The 14,652-nt window shown below is 42.5% G+C and overlaps 4 protein-coding genes across 4 annotated transcripts; 2 read left to right on the top strand and 2 right to left on the bottom strand.

Annotated features, from left to right (window-relative positions):
- Window positions 1-227: 227 nt before the first annotated feature.
- On the top strand, window positions 228-3,237 carry K450DRAFT_223170 (uncharacterized protein). Its single transcript, XM_051586013.1, has one exon. The coding sequence runs from the start codon at window positions 434-436 to the stop codon at window positions 2,897-2,899; it is 2,466 nt and encodes an 821-aa protein (XP_051448347.1). The 5' UTR covers window positions 228-433; the 3' UTR covers window positions 2,900-3,237.
- Window positions 3,092-4,648, bottom strand: K450DRAFT_223165 (uncharacterized protein). The gene is made up of 6 exons (XM_051586012.1): window positions 4,566-4,648; window positions 4,367-4,505; window positions 4,201-4,291; window positions 3,896-4,111; window positions 3,712-3,815; window positions 3,092-3,643 (listed from the first exon to the last, which is right to left on the bottom strand). The coding sequence occupies exons 1-6, from the start codon at window positions 4,628-4,630 to the stop codon at window positions 3,284-3,286; spliced, it is 975 nt and encodes a 324-aa protein (XP_051448346.1). The 5' UTR covers window positions 4,631-4,648; the 3' UTR covers window positions 3,092-3,283.
- A 7,400-nt stretch (window positions 4,649-12,048) lies between these two features.
- Window positions 12,049-13,058, bottom strand: K450DRAFT_223156 (uncharacterized protein). Its single transcript, XM_051586011.1, has 5 exons — window positions 12,935-13,058; window positions 12,777-12,858; window positions 12,610-12,719; window positions 12,463-12,548; window positions 12,049-12,394 (listed from the first exon to the last, which is right to left on the bottom strand). The coding sequence occupies exons 1-5, from the start codon at window positions 12,993-12,995 to the stop codon at window positions 12,257-12,259; spliced, it is 477 nt and encodes a 158-aa protein (XP_051448345.1). The 5' UTR covers window positions 12,996-13,058; the 3' UTR covers window positions 12,049-12,256.
- A 651-nt stretch (window positions 13,059-13,709) lies between these two features.
- K450DRAFT_297133 (uncharacterized protein) lies at window positions 13,710-14,494 on the top strand (the record flags this gene model as incomplete). The annotated part of the gene is made up of 3 exons (XM_051593659.1): window positions 13,710-13,847; window positions 13,918-14,104; window positions 14,178-14,494. 3 exons carry the CDS (start codon window positions 13,710-13,712, stop codon window positions 14,492-14,494), a joined length of 642 nt encoding a protein of 213 aa, XP_051448344.1.
- Window positions 14,495-14,652: the final 158 nt, after the last annotated feature.

The raw sequence follows: 14,652 nt of genomic DNA, 5'->3' as shown, positions 1-14,652 counted from the left end.
GAAAGGGCGGGGAGGAGGAGCGTCCAGGCTGTGGAGGCGTTTTCTACATCAGTGTGAAGCGATATTGAATGAGAATCTCCAAATGTGGATGGCGGCACTCTATATCGCATGCTAATAGGTTAATGTCTTGGCATATCGACTTCGCTACGTTGACTGATAAAGAGCAAGTAGTAGTGCGGAGTTTAAGGGCAATCAAAGATAGTGTGTGTGTGTGTATATGTGTGTATGTGGGTGTGAGACGCCATGGAACCCACTTTTTTTTTTTTATTTTTTATTTTTTTTTCTTACTTCTCAATTCCCATCGTCTTACCAACGTTCGGTTCTTCCTGGATTTTACTTATCTTTTCTTATTATAATCTTCTCTGTTGTACCCTTTGTCAGTTTGACAACCTAACATCTAGTCTTTCTCCAAATATATCCGTGAGAAGATATTATGGCATTTGCCACGGACGATAGTAGAGAACCGAAACCCACCAAAAGCTACAGAGAAAACCAATACGTCCCTTTAAGTCAACCACAGATGCAGGCTTCAAATCGTCACAAGCCCTCCGATCTTCCATCTGCACCCGTCATGATACCCAATGATATTCCTAATCTCGATCAGTGGAACAAATCGTACGGTTTTTGTTACATTCCTCAAGAACACAGCATGACCATGGACACAATCCCGCTGTTTTCGTCAGCGTTCAATTTTCTTGGCGACATTCATACTCACCCTATCGCCATGAGTCCACCACAAACGCCTCTTACCAATGCCTATGAAAACAACGGACATCCTACAACTCCAACAGAGTATTCAGCGGCAACGTCCGAATATTCAGGCTTTGACGTTAATACGTTGATGCCTGCTTCACCACCAGAGAGTTATGCTTCTGCCAACTCTCCAACCCCTGCAGCAACCGAAGTCATATTGAATGAAGCTCTTTCAAGTTTCCATATCTCCTATGGAGAATCTGGTATTAGCATGGAAACCAATGTTTCGAGCGCTAGTGGCTTACGTTCGTTGATCGAAACGTTTAGTCAGATTGGTATAACTCCCAAGTCTCCCACTTCCCACAATCGAATGTCGTTTAGCAGCACAACGAGCGATAAGAGCAATGTGCTTAGTAAAAATCGACAATTTTCTACTCAGCCCGTCAACTTTTTTGAGAAACTCGGCCGAGCATTGTATGCCAACCAACGACTTGAACAAACTACTGCTTTAAAGCAACAAATTGTCAGTGGTTGTGTCGATGCCTTTTTCGTATGTTGGATACGCTATTCTCCGGTCCTCAATCGTCAGCAATTTGAAGAATGGTATCATTCTGAACCCCTACCTACCGATACTTTTTTGGTCAACGCTATTTGTGCATTTACCGTCAAGCATATGATGATTCACCATCCGTGTGCAGCCAGCGCTGAAATTCCTCTGTCACATAACCATATCAAAGACATGGAGAGCTACTTCTTTGAAAAGGCAAAGCAAGCTTTGGAACAAAACTTTGATCATTCGGATCGATACTCTGTCATCGGCATGCTGTTAATGGCTTTTCGAGCTGAAGACAAGAAAGCCACTGTCTATTCTGGGATGGCGACTAGAGCACTGCATGAGTTGGATGTGTCACCAAGAATGCTATCACAACATGCAACAATAGACTACAACGACAATGCAGCGTATGAAAAGGAACTTGACACTCGGCTCTGGTGGTTTGCCTGGGTCACCGATTTTGCTGTTTACTCAGGAGGTGGCTTTTCCAAGAACACCCCACAGACCCGATTTAGAGGAGAAGTCGATTTACCTCAGCCGTTCCCTCAAGACAAGAACGAGGCCGCGCATGCTATTCCGATGTATCGACATGGTTTGCAGATATGGAGACTGCAAGCAGATATCATTTACAGTCTATATGAAAGCTCAGACGACGATGCTCTCACCACAGAGCAATTAGACAGCTTTGAACTCACCTTACAAGAGCTACGCACAAATTTACCTGATCGCTACCGACTAGACACTGGATACCAATTTACAACCCCGTCCGCCTTCATTGGCTGTTTAAGGATACAAATTGAATTATGTGCTACCCACATCATATTACACAAGCTCTTTTTACCAGATGCCAGTAACATCGAACAGATGTCAGATAATTCTCTCATCTCTTTGAACCGCTGCTTATACTCTGCTATCCAGCAACTCAAAATGTTGAAGACGACCCTCGAACTTCCCGGTGGAGCATGCTCGTTTGATCGAGATGAGTTATGGCGTTCATCTGAAATCATTTCAATGGCTTTGACGATACACAGTAATTGCTCAACCAAGGCTCAGCAACTGATCATGGAGGGAATAGAATTTTCGGATATTCAAGGTGCATTGCCATTGGCTCTTCAAATCATAAGAAACACTCGAGAAGATCGGTTTGGAGCGAACTTGAATTTCAGTCAATTAAAGGAATGGATAGAAGAAGAAATTAAGAAGCACAACCTGACGGTTCCCCAGCCCATTAATTTTTCTCAGCATAAGCAGCGACCTGAGCCAAAAGAAGTAACGGCAGCCATCAAGAAAAAAACATTGTATAAGCAAGAAACAGATTACGATACTGTATCATTTACCATTTCACCTTCCACATCCTCACCACCTTCTACATCTCATCCACCGAACAAAATGCACAAATCATCCCATACCAAATCCACCAGTAACATCGCTGTTCAATTTCAAAACAGCTTTGGTCCTCCACCTTCTCCTGCCGTTTCTTCTCCAATGTACACCAAATCAGAAGCCAAATCACAGCGAGTGGTGGAAACTCGTGGCTTTGTGAACCAAGTTGGATGGTCATCCACTTATGTCAAAGGTCAACCACGGTTCAGATATTTCAGTCCCAAAACGTCGGACAAGCTCATGTTCATTGATGAGAACCCAATGGTATGAATAGGTCAATTAATGGTGATGTTACTATAGTTTCTGCAAATCGTTCTCCCATTTCTCCTGCTCATTTAATTCGTTTCGTGTTACATATTTTCCTTTGTCCTTGTACGTTTAGTTTTCTTATTTACCTTGTTTAGCCAGCCAGTTCATCTCATATATATTATTATCCCTTTTCTTGTTTTCTTTCAATACCCTCCACATTTTTCAGAACAGTCTCTTATCTCACGAGATGTCACATTCGAGTACCCCCTTGTCACAGTGCAAATAAAACATACAATTCATTTCATTCAACAGACCCAACGATAACATCTTATAGACATTTTTACGATATGATACACAAAAGGCACAGTGCAAAAGATAAAGAGAGGAAACATCACAGGATAGACTTTATACAAGAGAAGCTTCGTTCGTGGTTGCTCGTACGCCATGCTTGTGTTGATTTGAACCTGACCCCTGTCCTAAGCTGAAATGACTAGGTGAACCTTCGTTAAGCAGGTCGTTGTTGCTATCGTCAGGCATGGTGGCATATACAGCACCATTGGAAAAGTCATGCCTAGGTGGTGCAAAGTCCAGATCGATACGAGGAGCGAAAGGTTCGTCACAAATGTCGCTCCAAAGAGGTGGGTAATACTGTCGGTAGGCAAAGAAAGCCAATCCAGTGCCCAGAATAGCGCCAACTGTCACATCTTGCCAATGGTGACGATAGTCCACTGTACGAGAGATAGCAACCAACAAAGCACCAGTCCACTATAAGAAAAAATAAACAGATCAATCTTTGTATAGTCAATGAGTAATTGCTCAAATTGAAAACGTACCGGAGCAGCAAATATGAAGCCCTTGTATGTATGGCCACGCTGGTCAAACAACCGCATCTTACCCGCCAAATAAAGACTTAAGAATCCCAGACCAGCAAATGAAACTACAAATGAAAGACATTGAAGATAAATACTTCATTTCTTTTCAATATCTCGCCTTCCATTTCAACGTCTTCATACATACAGGATGAGTGTCCGCTGGGGAAGCTTTTGAAACCGTCTCTCATTAAATAGCCGTTGAGATCGGTGGTGCATATGGTATAATTGCTCAATCCCAAAGGAGGATCAACACTTCCGGCGGCTGGCTGACAGCGGTCTAACATATCTGGCCGTGGGCGTCCAACTGTTATCTTTACGATATCTGTCATCATGATCGTCATCGAAAGTCCAAGGCATAATCCTAATTTCAGCGGTGTCGGGAGCGATCGATATATTAAAAATTTGGAGATGACACTTCATTTGATGGCTCAGTCCATTCATTCAGCCTACCTAAAATGCCATTATGGAAGTCCCGAACACTTTTGCGCACAAGCAGAGAGTATAATGAGATGGTGACAAAAGGGACGATAAAGCATAGCACCTGCGATACAATACACAAAAGTCCGGGTTAGAGTCGTATTCCTGATCGAAACGTCCAGTTTGGGGACTATCTTACTAAGAGTAACCAAACTGGCACATGCTCGTGCACAGCATATGGGAACATGATAGTTTTATCTTCAAGTGAGAATTCTCGTCGATACGGAGGTAGTTGGTCAATAGCAAAAAATATCGCAGTCATAACGACGACAAGCACCCTGAAAAGACCTCCGTTAGTAGCAAGCTCGAGAGAAGATCGACATACAAGAAATGCTTACCAATCCTTGAGATAGGATATGAATAGTCGTCTACTCCGTGGATTACTCAACCTACTGAATGGCATGCTGGAGGAAAGAATGAGGAGAAGGATCCGTGTTCTCTCAATAGCCCTTTTTCTCAAAGCATGCTTTAGACTCAGTCACGTGTACCGCCCTTCTTGGCAGTGCTGATCTCCTTTCGGGAGGAGTGGATAATGTGAGACCTCGATATTACCCCATCCTTAGTTGTTCATATAGGAGACTAATCGTGAGCCGCTTGCAACTTGTGAGAACATCTCCAGATATGTCGTTCTATTGACGCTTTAGTTTGCGATTGCTGATAATCAGTCATGATCATGCTCTCCGTTTAGCCGTTGGTTATTTATGGGTCTATGTAATTAGCCTATCAATCAGCTATTAAAGCGACGCCGGAACGCTTCTGTTAATTGAAAAAATGGACGCAAAGCATACATTCTTGGTAGAACCTAACGTTCTACCGCTTTTTATAGCAATAATTGAGAGCCTATGTGTTTGCGGTAACCGTAAAGAAATAGGCATTTACAATATACAAGGCCGCGGGCATTTAAGGTAATGGTAGTGCTACCATCCTTTTCCCCTATTTCCTGCACTTCCACAATGATGACTTGCTTGAAGTCTATATTCGTTTGTGACAACTGACCTGGTTAATCAAAAGTTGTCTCGTCATTTTGACTAAATTTTTACAATAATGGTTTTGCGAGCCCTAGCAACCACCAGTGAGTGATGTAGGAAGCTTTTTTAGAATCCGATTTTTGCAACTGTAGTCGCACCGTTCTGTTTGAACGCAGTTTGGCTTCTCTGTTACAGCAAATTAGCAAAAACCTCAAGCGTGCACGCAAATTACAACTTTGCTCTCGTGTTGGCCCAGGACATTCGATGTGTACATCCGTCCAACTATGTGGATATGACTCTGTTATGCGTATTCGATGTACATTTTACATTTATTTTCACATCAGTTGACAAAATTTTGTTTTCGGATCAGCAGTTTATTAGATTTCATGTGTTCAAAGAAACGCAAAATGATCGTCATCAACATGTTTCGCTTGGGACAACAGAGTAGGTGCCATGGATCCGTGCGGTGGATGCAATGAGCGATAAACGGGTGTGCTTACGCCACTCTTGGTTTGTCAAAGGACACCAGCGTAAACTGAAGATCACGTTAATTCTTCATATAAGCATCCCCTCCAGATTAATGCACTCATTTCTACATGCCCCACCAAGTTCCAGGACCCCAGTCCAGTCTCAAGGTCCTCTCAGGGGCGAAAATATCCAGGGCCCTCCTCGGCTGGACATCTTAAAGGTACGTCAGAGCAGAAAGTGCCGCGGCATGAATCCAGTGACCAGTAACACAAGTTGTTCTTATAGGTGCTCCAAGCTAGCATATTTCGTACGGCTATCTTAACTCTGGATACGTTCGGCAAGTGTGATTTGGAACACAATCGCAATGGCAGTATACAACCGCTGAACTAAGTTGTCGTCCATTTAGCCAAAATTGAAAATAGCAGAAAAAAATCAGGAAATCAGGATAAAAAACCTGTCGGTTTCAATTTTAGTCCCAGTTTCTTCGCTTTCATGCCATTGATAATTCATTTCAAAGACGTTCAACCGGTTATACAAGGCATCCAATTAAGAATGCTAAATTCAGGGCGCCGCTTTATTTCGATGTTTCAAGGCCAATGAGGTATTGGCGTTCAAGTCAAAAACATTGACGCCACCAACCACTTTACGACGCAAACAAAAGCATAATGTACTGGTGGAGTGAGCAAGTGAATTGTTACTTATCACTCGTACTTCGAAATGCGACTTTCAAAGACGCAGTAAAGTATGAGCTCGCTTCAATCCATGATCGATGAATACGCTAAGCTGTGGGGAAGGCGTCATAAATGGTCTCCATGTATTGCCATTCTCAGGAAATCAAACATTGTAATGCTTTCACAGAGTGAAAATAGACAGCGGTTTTAACATATTTCTCCACAACAGATGTGCAAGCGAACTTGGTCACTTCTATGAAACTGATGATAATTCTATATGATACGAACTATTTGTTTTTCAATCTTCAATACCTCACAGCAAGCAACTCTTCTCTCTCTGTGATTTCGTAACGGCAATTGAATGTATGCCTACGTTATCCCAAAATCAATCAACGACTTGCATTTCCGTAATATGCCGAGGTATAAGCACTACATGTCTCCAGTAACTCGGTTCGGCAAAGGGGTACTGCCATATGTTCCGAAGCACTCGAGTGAATTGAATGGTATCGCTTCTGGTTGTAATCAACCTCAATAATCCTTTGCTGATGACACCAGCATTTACAACATAAGCTACCAAGTGGGTGATCATCAAGGGCAGTTGTCCCCTCCACCATTCGAGAAAAAGACGTTGTCTGTGTTCGTACATAAATTGGAAATTTTGTTGTTGCCTGTCACTTCTTTAGGCTCACCTGAACGGCAGCATGAATTTAACGCTTCAGATGATATCATTTCTTTTGGCTGCGAAACCGATGGAGCGAATTCATCAACAAGTTCTTCATTAGATGAAGTCATAATCATACCGCTGTTTAAAAGTCTGTAACGTGCTAATATATGCCTTTCATGCCGAACGATAAGGATGCTATGTTTGCATAATTTTTCCAAGTGAATATTCGCTGTATTCAAAAGCCTGAAAAACATTCTTTGATTTTGGATCTTTGTCTTTTGAGCTTAAGCTTTTTTCAGCAGTTACTATGAAAACAAAACGAGCGTATGTTATCGCGCTAAAGCGATACCTTTCACAAAGCAGGAAACCATACACGGTTTTCCGACCTCCCCACCCCCGTCCTCCTCCCCGGCCAATCCGTTGGCGGCCGAAACCGATGGCAGTGGACATCCCACCACTCGATGATCTTATGGACATCGATGAGCCTTTTGAGCTTGAGGCGGTGGGATGTTCACTTGGCCCAAGTGAAAAAAGTTGCCTCCTGGAGGAAATGGAGATTTGCCCGCCTTCCCCCGCTTGCTCTTCTCGAGTTCTGCGGCTTGAGGAAGCCTCTGTGGACCGGTGTGTCCTTCCCGTTGGGATGGATGTCTACCCACCTTCCCCAGCTCGCTCTTCTTGTTTTCTGCCTTTGGCGGAAGCCGATACCCCTTCTGCTCCTTTTGTTCGGCCCTCTGCCGTATTGGTAGCCCCTCCCGCTCCTTCCGCCTCTCTTTCTGCCACTTTGGCAACCCCTTCCGTTCCTTCCGCCACTGGCTCTGCCACTTTGGCAACCACCCCTTCCGCTCCTTTCGTCTCGGTGGCAACAGCAGCCGCTATGGCTGCTGTTTATCAGTACCGACGTCCCGCGAGTCCACCATCGCGGGACGAAACTCCTCCCAAGGCATCGCGCGATGGGACCCCACTGGGTAATGAGAATCAGCTCAGCCCAGTGAACGTTCCTGTCGCGCCTCTGGAAGATGTTGAAGACGTAAGTAGCTTTTCATAGTGTAAGCAAAGGGACGGGAGAATATATTTTTGTTAACGTGCTCTTCTATCATTAGATCGACCGGATGGTCCAGGGTTCTGGCTGGTTCCAGGACTTGGACGATGTCTGCTCTCAGCTGACTGCAGCATTCGCTGAGAGGGAGGAGGAGAACCTCCAGCCGTCGCTAGAACAAATCGGCGAAGAAGAATTTGATCGCTTCTTGGCCGTAAGTAATCTACCTACCATTTTAACAACGCATACACTGTCTGAATTCCAATTAACTTTGCCCTCAACCAATTGTAGGATTTTTATAGCGACGGTGTGGAGGTTGAAGCCGGTGGGATCAATGATCCTACCGGCTAAGCGGGGGCGCTGTAAGTAATAGCAACCTTTCACACCATTTGATCCTGCAAATTTGACTCACCATTGTATATCTACTCTCTAATATTAGGGTCGCTCCCGCGAAGCTCTTAGTAGCTTGTTGCTTGGCCCCAACAAGACAGCGTTGTAAAGTAGGTGAAACTTAGCGTGGTTGATATAACAAATGGTCACCTACTAACCACTCTTTTTTCTCATATCGCCAGAAAAAAAAAATATATAATTATAAAGTGAGTATTTCGACTTCAAGCTCTGTGCATATAATGCTTTTCTATTACAACAAGAGACTAACCGAACCTTCTTCATCATGCAGAAGAAAAAAAAAGTATAAAATTATAAAAGTGAGTACTTCAACTTCAAGCTCTGTGCATGTAATGCTTCTCTATTACAACAAGAGACTAACCGAATCTTCTTCATCATCCAGAAGAAAAAAAAGTATAAAATCATAAAAAACGAAAAAACAGTACAGTACAATCAGTGATAAAACCTTGGTGACAAAAAACAAGAAAGTAAGCTCATACTCACTTCTCCTATAACGTTGTTCAATCTCTGATTTGGTTTAATAACATCCATCAATTACTGTAGATTCAGAAAATATTAAAAAAAAAAAAAAATCAGTGTCTCCTTTCTGTTTCTGTACTCTGGGCTTCAGTTCTGCCCCAAAAAACGCTGTCTTGTTGGGTTTCAACATTTATCCTTCGGGATAAGAGGTATGTACAAGTTTATATCGCAATTGAGAAGTGGTTTTGGTGATACTGATACCTACGCTAACCGCTCTGAATTTCACAGCTCTTTGTCGGCGCTTTGCCGACTTTGCTCCTGGGGCCAATGTGGCCCCACATTCTGGTCTCTCTGGAAGGATCGCAATGGTTGTGCAATGCCACGCTGGTAAAGTGTCATCCTTTTATAGCTATGCACTTTCCACCTTACCTTTAGGAACCATACTTACCGTTTTTGACTGTTTTCAGAGAAAGCGTTGTCGATCGGCCGGACTCGACTGATCCTGACTGCTTGCGACCCCGAGTACTGTCTGGCTCTGGCTTCACTGGATTGCTGGTCCTTGCTGCTCCTATGTCCTTCGGATTGCTAGGCTGAGTAGCGTAGCCTCCTTTCGAACGTAGTGTGTCTACACTTGATTTCCTCGGATTCCCTGGACCTTAAGGCTCTTCCTCGCTCTCGGTTGCCCTTTCCTTGGTGGCAGTTGTCAAGTCTACTCAACTGCCACCCAACCTATTTGGCATGCACGGTAAGTTAATTAACAATGATATCGGCTAAATTACTTCGTATCACTGACCATAATCTTTCTTTTTGTCGGCACGCCTACCGCTCAAACTCAAGCGCTGATGATCCTAACAACTTAGTTGAAGCACTTGAGATACAGTTGCGTGCCGGCACTATATTTCTGGTATTTTCGAAAGAAGTACCTCTTGGGAAAGGGCATCCCAGACTTGGTCGTTGTCCAAAAGTCAAGAACTCCAGTCTTCCACAAGGCCAAGTTAGCTCGCTTCGTTCTTCGGGAAGTGTTTGCTCGTTAGACCTAAAGCAACCTTGGGGTTCAGTAGTGGTAAGTGATTGGTGAGAAGGTGATGTCGGATGTCCAGCAGGAAACGGTTAGCTCGTGGAAAGGCGACGTCTTGGAAAGCCTTTCGCTTCGCTTTCTCTTCGTGTGCGGCGGACTTCCATTGCAGTGGCAGTTCCTTCCAGAGGGGCCATAGACCTCATGTCCTGCATCGGAACATGAGGTGTCTTCAAGGATCTTTTGAAGACCCCGGGGCTCTTTCATCTTTAGAGAGAGATCTTGGAAAGCTGCGTAACAAGATCATGAATGCAGCAAGCAAGTTCAGAAGAAGCAAAAAGGTATATATTAATCAGTCACATTTTCTCCTTTTCGACTTCCTTTATCAACCACAAACTGATGGTTATTTCCTTCAGCTTTCTTTCTCTCTTCTTCTTTATAGGAAAGCTTCCAGTTCATGCAAGCTTCCAATTCATGCAAACAACCATCTTATGCATCCTCATGTAAGATATTCTATTACAACGTCATCACGTCATTATTCCTATTAGATCTAATTTTTTTTAACCGTAGTCTCAACATCACCAGAGTCTGACGGCCATGCAAACTCGATACTGATACCATCACCATTTAATGAACACGGTATCTTCGACAATTTAAATCAAGCCTCCTCTCAACATTAATGAACAAAACATCATCATATTCGAAGATATCACTTCAAAGCGTAGCGACTGGTAAGTATATCGTTCTATATAGAAGGATGGACAAAGAAAAGTTCTAACTTTAGAAGATTTTGCAGAGCGAACATTGGAAGCACTATTGTGATAAAGCAAGACCAAAAAACATTCCATGCAAATCTCTAAATCGGAACGCCATACTCTACCATCAAGCCTTCAAGCTTAACAACATAGTGCTCGTTCAATAAGCAAGTCCAACATCATTCAATGCAAATCTCAAAATCGGAACATCATACTCTACAATCAAGCTTTCAAACTTAACAACATCACTGCTCGTACAATTAGCAAGTTCAAACATCATTCAATGCAAATCTCAAAATCGGAACACCGTACTCTACAATCACGCCTTCAAACTTAACAACATAGTGTTCGTACAATTAGCAAGATCAAACATCATTCCATACAAATCGCAAAATCGGAACACCATACTCTACAATCAGCATACAAACTCAACAACATAGTACTCGTAAAATTAGCTAGATCAAACATCATTCAGTGCAAATCTTAGAATCGAAACACCATACTCTACCACACGCCTTCAAAATTAGCAACATAGTGCTCGTACAATTAGCTAGATCAAACATCATTCAACGAAAGCCTCAGAATCGGAACACCATACTCCAGAATCAAGCCTTCAAACTTAACATCATAGTGCTCGTTCAATAAGCAAGTCCAAACACCATTCAATGCAAATCTTAAAATCTCAATACCATACTCTATAATCAAGCCTTCAAACTTAACAACATCAGTGCTCGTACAATTAGCAAGTCCAAACATCATTCAATGCAAATCCCAAATTGCAACACCATATTCTACAATCACGTCTTCAAACTTAACAACACAGTGCTCGTATAATAAGCAAAATCAAACATCATTCAATGCAAATCGTGAAATTGTAGCACCATACTCTACAATAACATCTTCAAAGTTAACAATATCAGTGCACACACAGCTGACTACCTCCTATTCCTTGGTGAGTACCTATTCCCAGTGACAACGATTGGTAAAGTGGAAGATTCTAATATGATTTTGTTTTGTAAAGCAAATACAAGAAGTGCGATATAATCAGCATCATATATCATCTCTTTGATACACGCACAGTAAAGCACCAAAAGGCTATCCCAATGAACGATCACAATACTCATATGCAGCTTGTAAAGGCGACGGTGTCTTCGTAGTTTAGTAAATGAATAACTTAGTAATAAATAAAGCTTAGAAAGCTTAAAATTATTCAACTTATCTCTTGGGTCTGGAAGTGGAGAGGGCAGTTTTTGTAAGTGCGTTAACCATTTCCTCTAACGAGTAAGGCAATGTGATGAGCATCATAATCATTCACAATGTAGTACCCGTTCCACAGTCGGTGCGTTTACAGTTGGACATTACATTTCATCTGGCTACTGTGTTGTTGTATCAATGAAGCTAGGCTTTCGTAAATTAAATCCGCCATTACAAAGAAAGCTATTCTATGACAAGCTTGACGTTAGAGTCAGTTAAAATACTATATATAATTTATTCAATGGTATCGAGCCGACATAGAATGTCATGTCAACAAGGAATAAGAGATATCACTTCCCTATCCAGTAGCGCTAGCTTGTAAAATAATCACTCAATCAATGCGTTTGAGGGTTGACTCTAGATGCTGGGTTAAGTCTGTCGCTTCTGTAGCCATTCCCATGGTTGAATGCAACGTGCTTTCTTCTACATTGACCTGAAATCGCCGGACAAATTGGGTCACATACGGCGCCTATACAGTGGATAATAAGATGTTAAATTGTGGAATTACACGGACGTAAAGTGAATAGGTAAAGGTACCTTTGCAGATGACGTGCGGGCCAAAGAGATAGTTTCAACTTGAATGACTGTGCCATCAATGGTACCTTCTTCGACGCTGACAACGCCTATCATATCCATTCAGTAAAATAAACCAGTAACGATACAAAATAGTGACAAGATTCGTACCGGTAGGTTGTGAAATAACCATTTCGACCTTTTTAGGGTTGGGCACACGTACATAGCCTGTTTCAACATGCAAAGGCTTCTTCACCTCATCAAGCGTCCAACTTCTTTGCCTGTGGACACCGTTACCACGACGATTTCCATGAACGACGAAAATGTTTAGAACTTACGAATAAATCAGGAACCCTTTCGGCGATGGAGTGAACGATATCTCTTCCTCGTATTCAAAAGGGCTGATAGTGGGGTAGACACCTTGAATCCAGGAGTCAGCATGGTGAATGTAACATTGACGGCAGCTGGCAATTATGTACTGTCAGTTAAAACCAACCTTTTCCCGTTCCCTTCCAAGTTCCAAACAGAAAGTTGAGTGGATGACTTTGCTCTGCCATTTATATGATCTTGCTATGGATTGTGAAAACGGAGTTGACCTGCCTTCGGGCAAGCCGTTTCCGGTCACAAAACTAAGAGCAAATTTTGGGACCCTGTAAGCCCTTCCTATTGCTTCTCTTCCCATTGTGAACCCTGTTTTTTCCACTGTTTCACTTGCCCGTATATGAATAAACAACCAATATAATGCTGGATTACTGCCAGAATAAAGTTTGAGCTACGAAATTTGATGTTCATGCAATTGTTATCTCATCACTGTGCAGAATATGTGGTCGAGTCAAGTTCGCCACTATAGGTCGTAGGTGATAATAATAGCAAGTCATTGTAGTCAAAGACAGACGTAATTAACCCGAAGGAAAATGAAAAATTAGTGGTAAGTGACCAACCAGCCAGGTACTACAAGTCTTACCGCGGGCAATTTATGCTGCAATTTACAGAAACGTGACTTTTCCAGGATATTAAAAGTTTAACATTAGGCGTAACTTTATCCTTAACGGCAATTCACCGAAACTTTTATGATAGTTGTGCCTTGTTGTGAGCGACGGCGATGAAACAAGGCACACTTGAAAACTATTTTTCCTGGCTCGCCGCGGTGGTTCCTGGCAAGTTTAACAATAATGAACCTTTCGTGAGACACTGAAGAAAAGGTATTTAAACACATGGACATTTGTTGGAAGTCATAGTCATTCACTCTCACTCATTCATTACATCTAAATATGCGCATCGCCACAGTCCTCTCACTATTTGCAACTGCTGCTCTGGTTGCTGCTCAAAATGCTATTGGAGCAACCGCGACCGAGCCAATCTTTATCACCAGCCCAGTGGCGGCCACAGATAACCTTCATGCCGGAAAGGTAATATAAACTTTTATAAGTTAGGAGTATGCTACCATAAGTCAACATTGATGTTTATACAAACCTTTAGCACCTGGTTATCGAATGGAACTCCCATCCAAGCGCCCCGGAGATGGTTGACATTGAATTGCTCCAAAACTTTGTCGTGAAAGAAAACATTGGCAAAGTCAAGTCTGACTCTCATCGGTTTAATTGGGCTATCCCTGATAACTTGAACTCTTCCAAGAATTATGCCATTCGTATTGGTAACTCCACATGTGAGTTATAAAAAAAATCTTCAAAAGGTTATATGGTAACAAAACTAACTGTTTTCTTGACTGGCCGATACAGACACATCTTACTCTCACCCATTCTCAATCAAGGGTGAAGGTGCCTTCCCTGAAAATGAACCTACAGCTCCCCCTAATAGTGTCATCGCTACAGCTGTTATAAATACCGCTGCAAGCACAGCTAGTGGAAGTGTCCTCGAAATGGCCTCTTCTGCTAAACCCATGTCCTCCATTTCTTCAACTGCCTCTGCCTCCTCCACCTCTGCCGCCGCTACTGCCACTGCTTCACAGTCCGGCGGTTCTTCAAGCAAACTAGCTGGTGCCAGTTTAGTTGGTGCCGCTGCTGCAGGCGCTGCTGTTGTTGCCTTTATATTGTAATATATTTGATATTTTTCATACGCCATATGCCTTTTATGCTTGTCTCATATATTATTAAACCGAATTAGAACGTCACAGTTTCCAACGACAGCATATTATTATAGATATACTTGAATAAAGTGGAAGTAAAGAACAAAAACAATGATTGTAGCTCTCTT

The sequence above is a fragment of the Umbelopsis ramanniana genome, assembly GCF_025399195.1.
Source record: "Umbelopsis ramanniana AG unplaced genomic scaffold K450scaffold_5, whole genome shotgun sequence".
NCBI lineage: Eukaryota > Fungi > Mucoromycota > Umbelopsidomycetes > Umbelopsidales > Umbelopsidaceae > Umbelopsis > Umbelopsis ramanniana.
The sequence above is the reverse complement of the archived record's forward strand: the minus strand, read 5'-3'. Positions and strand labels throughout refer to the sequence as shown.

Excerpts from the sequence above, each read along its gene's own strand:
- K450DRAFT_223170 (XM_051586013.1), top strand. The coding sequence starts at position 434 with ATGGCATTTGCCACGGACGATAGTAGAGAACCGAAACCCACCAAAAGC.
- K450DRAFT_223165 (XM_051586012.1), bottom strand. The coding sequence starts at position 4,630 with ATGCCATTCAGTAGGTTGAGTAATCCACGGAGTAGACGACTATTCATA. Across the intron at positions 4,506-4,565 it reads ATATCCTATCTCAAGGATTG|GGTGCTTGTCGTCGTTATGA; the intron begins GTAAGCATTTCT and ends AGGTCTTTTCAG. Across the intron at positions 4,292-4,366 it reads TGCCAGTTTGGTTACTCTTA|GTGCTATGCTTTATCGTCCC; the intron begins GTAAGATAGTCC and ends ATTGTATCGCAG.
- K450DRAFT_223156 (XM_051586011.1), bottom strand. The coding sequence starts at position 12,995 with ATGGCAGAGCAAAGTCATCCACTCAACTTTCTGTTTGGAACTTGGAAG. Across the intron at positions 12,720-12,776 it reads AAAGGGTTCCTGATTTATTC|GCAAAGAAGTTGGACGCTTG; the intron begins GTAAGTTCTAAA and ends CGGTGTCCACAG. Across the intron at positions 12,395-12,462 it reads CCCGCACGTCATCTGCAAAG|GCGCCGTATGTGACCCAATT; the intron begins GTACCTTTACCT and ends TCCACTGTATAG.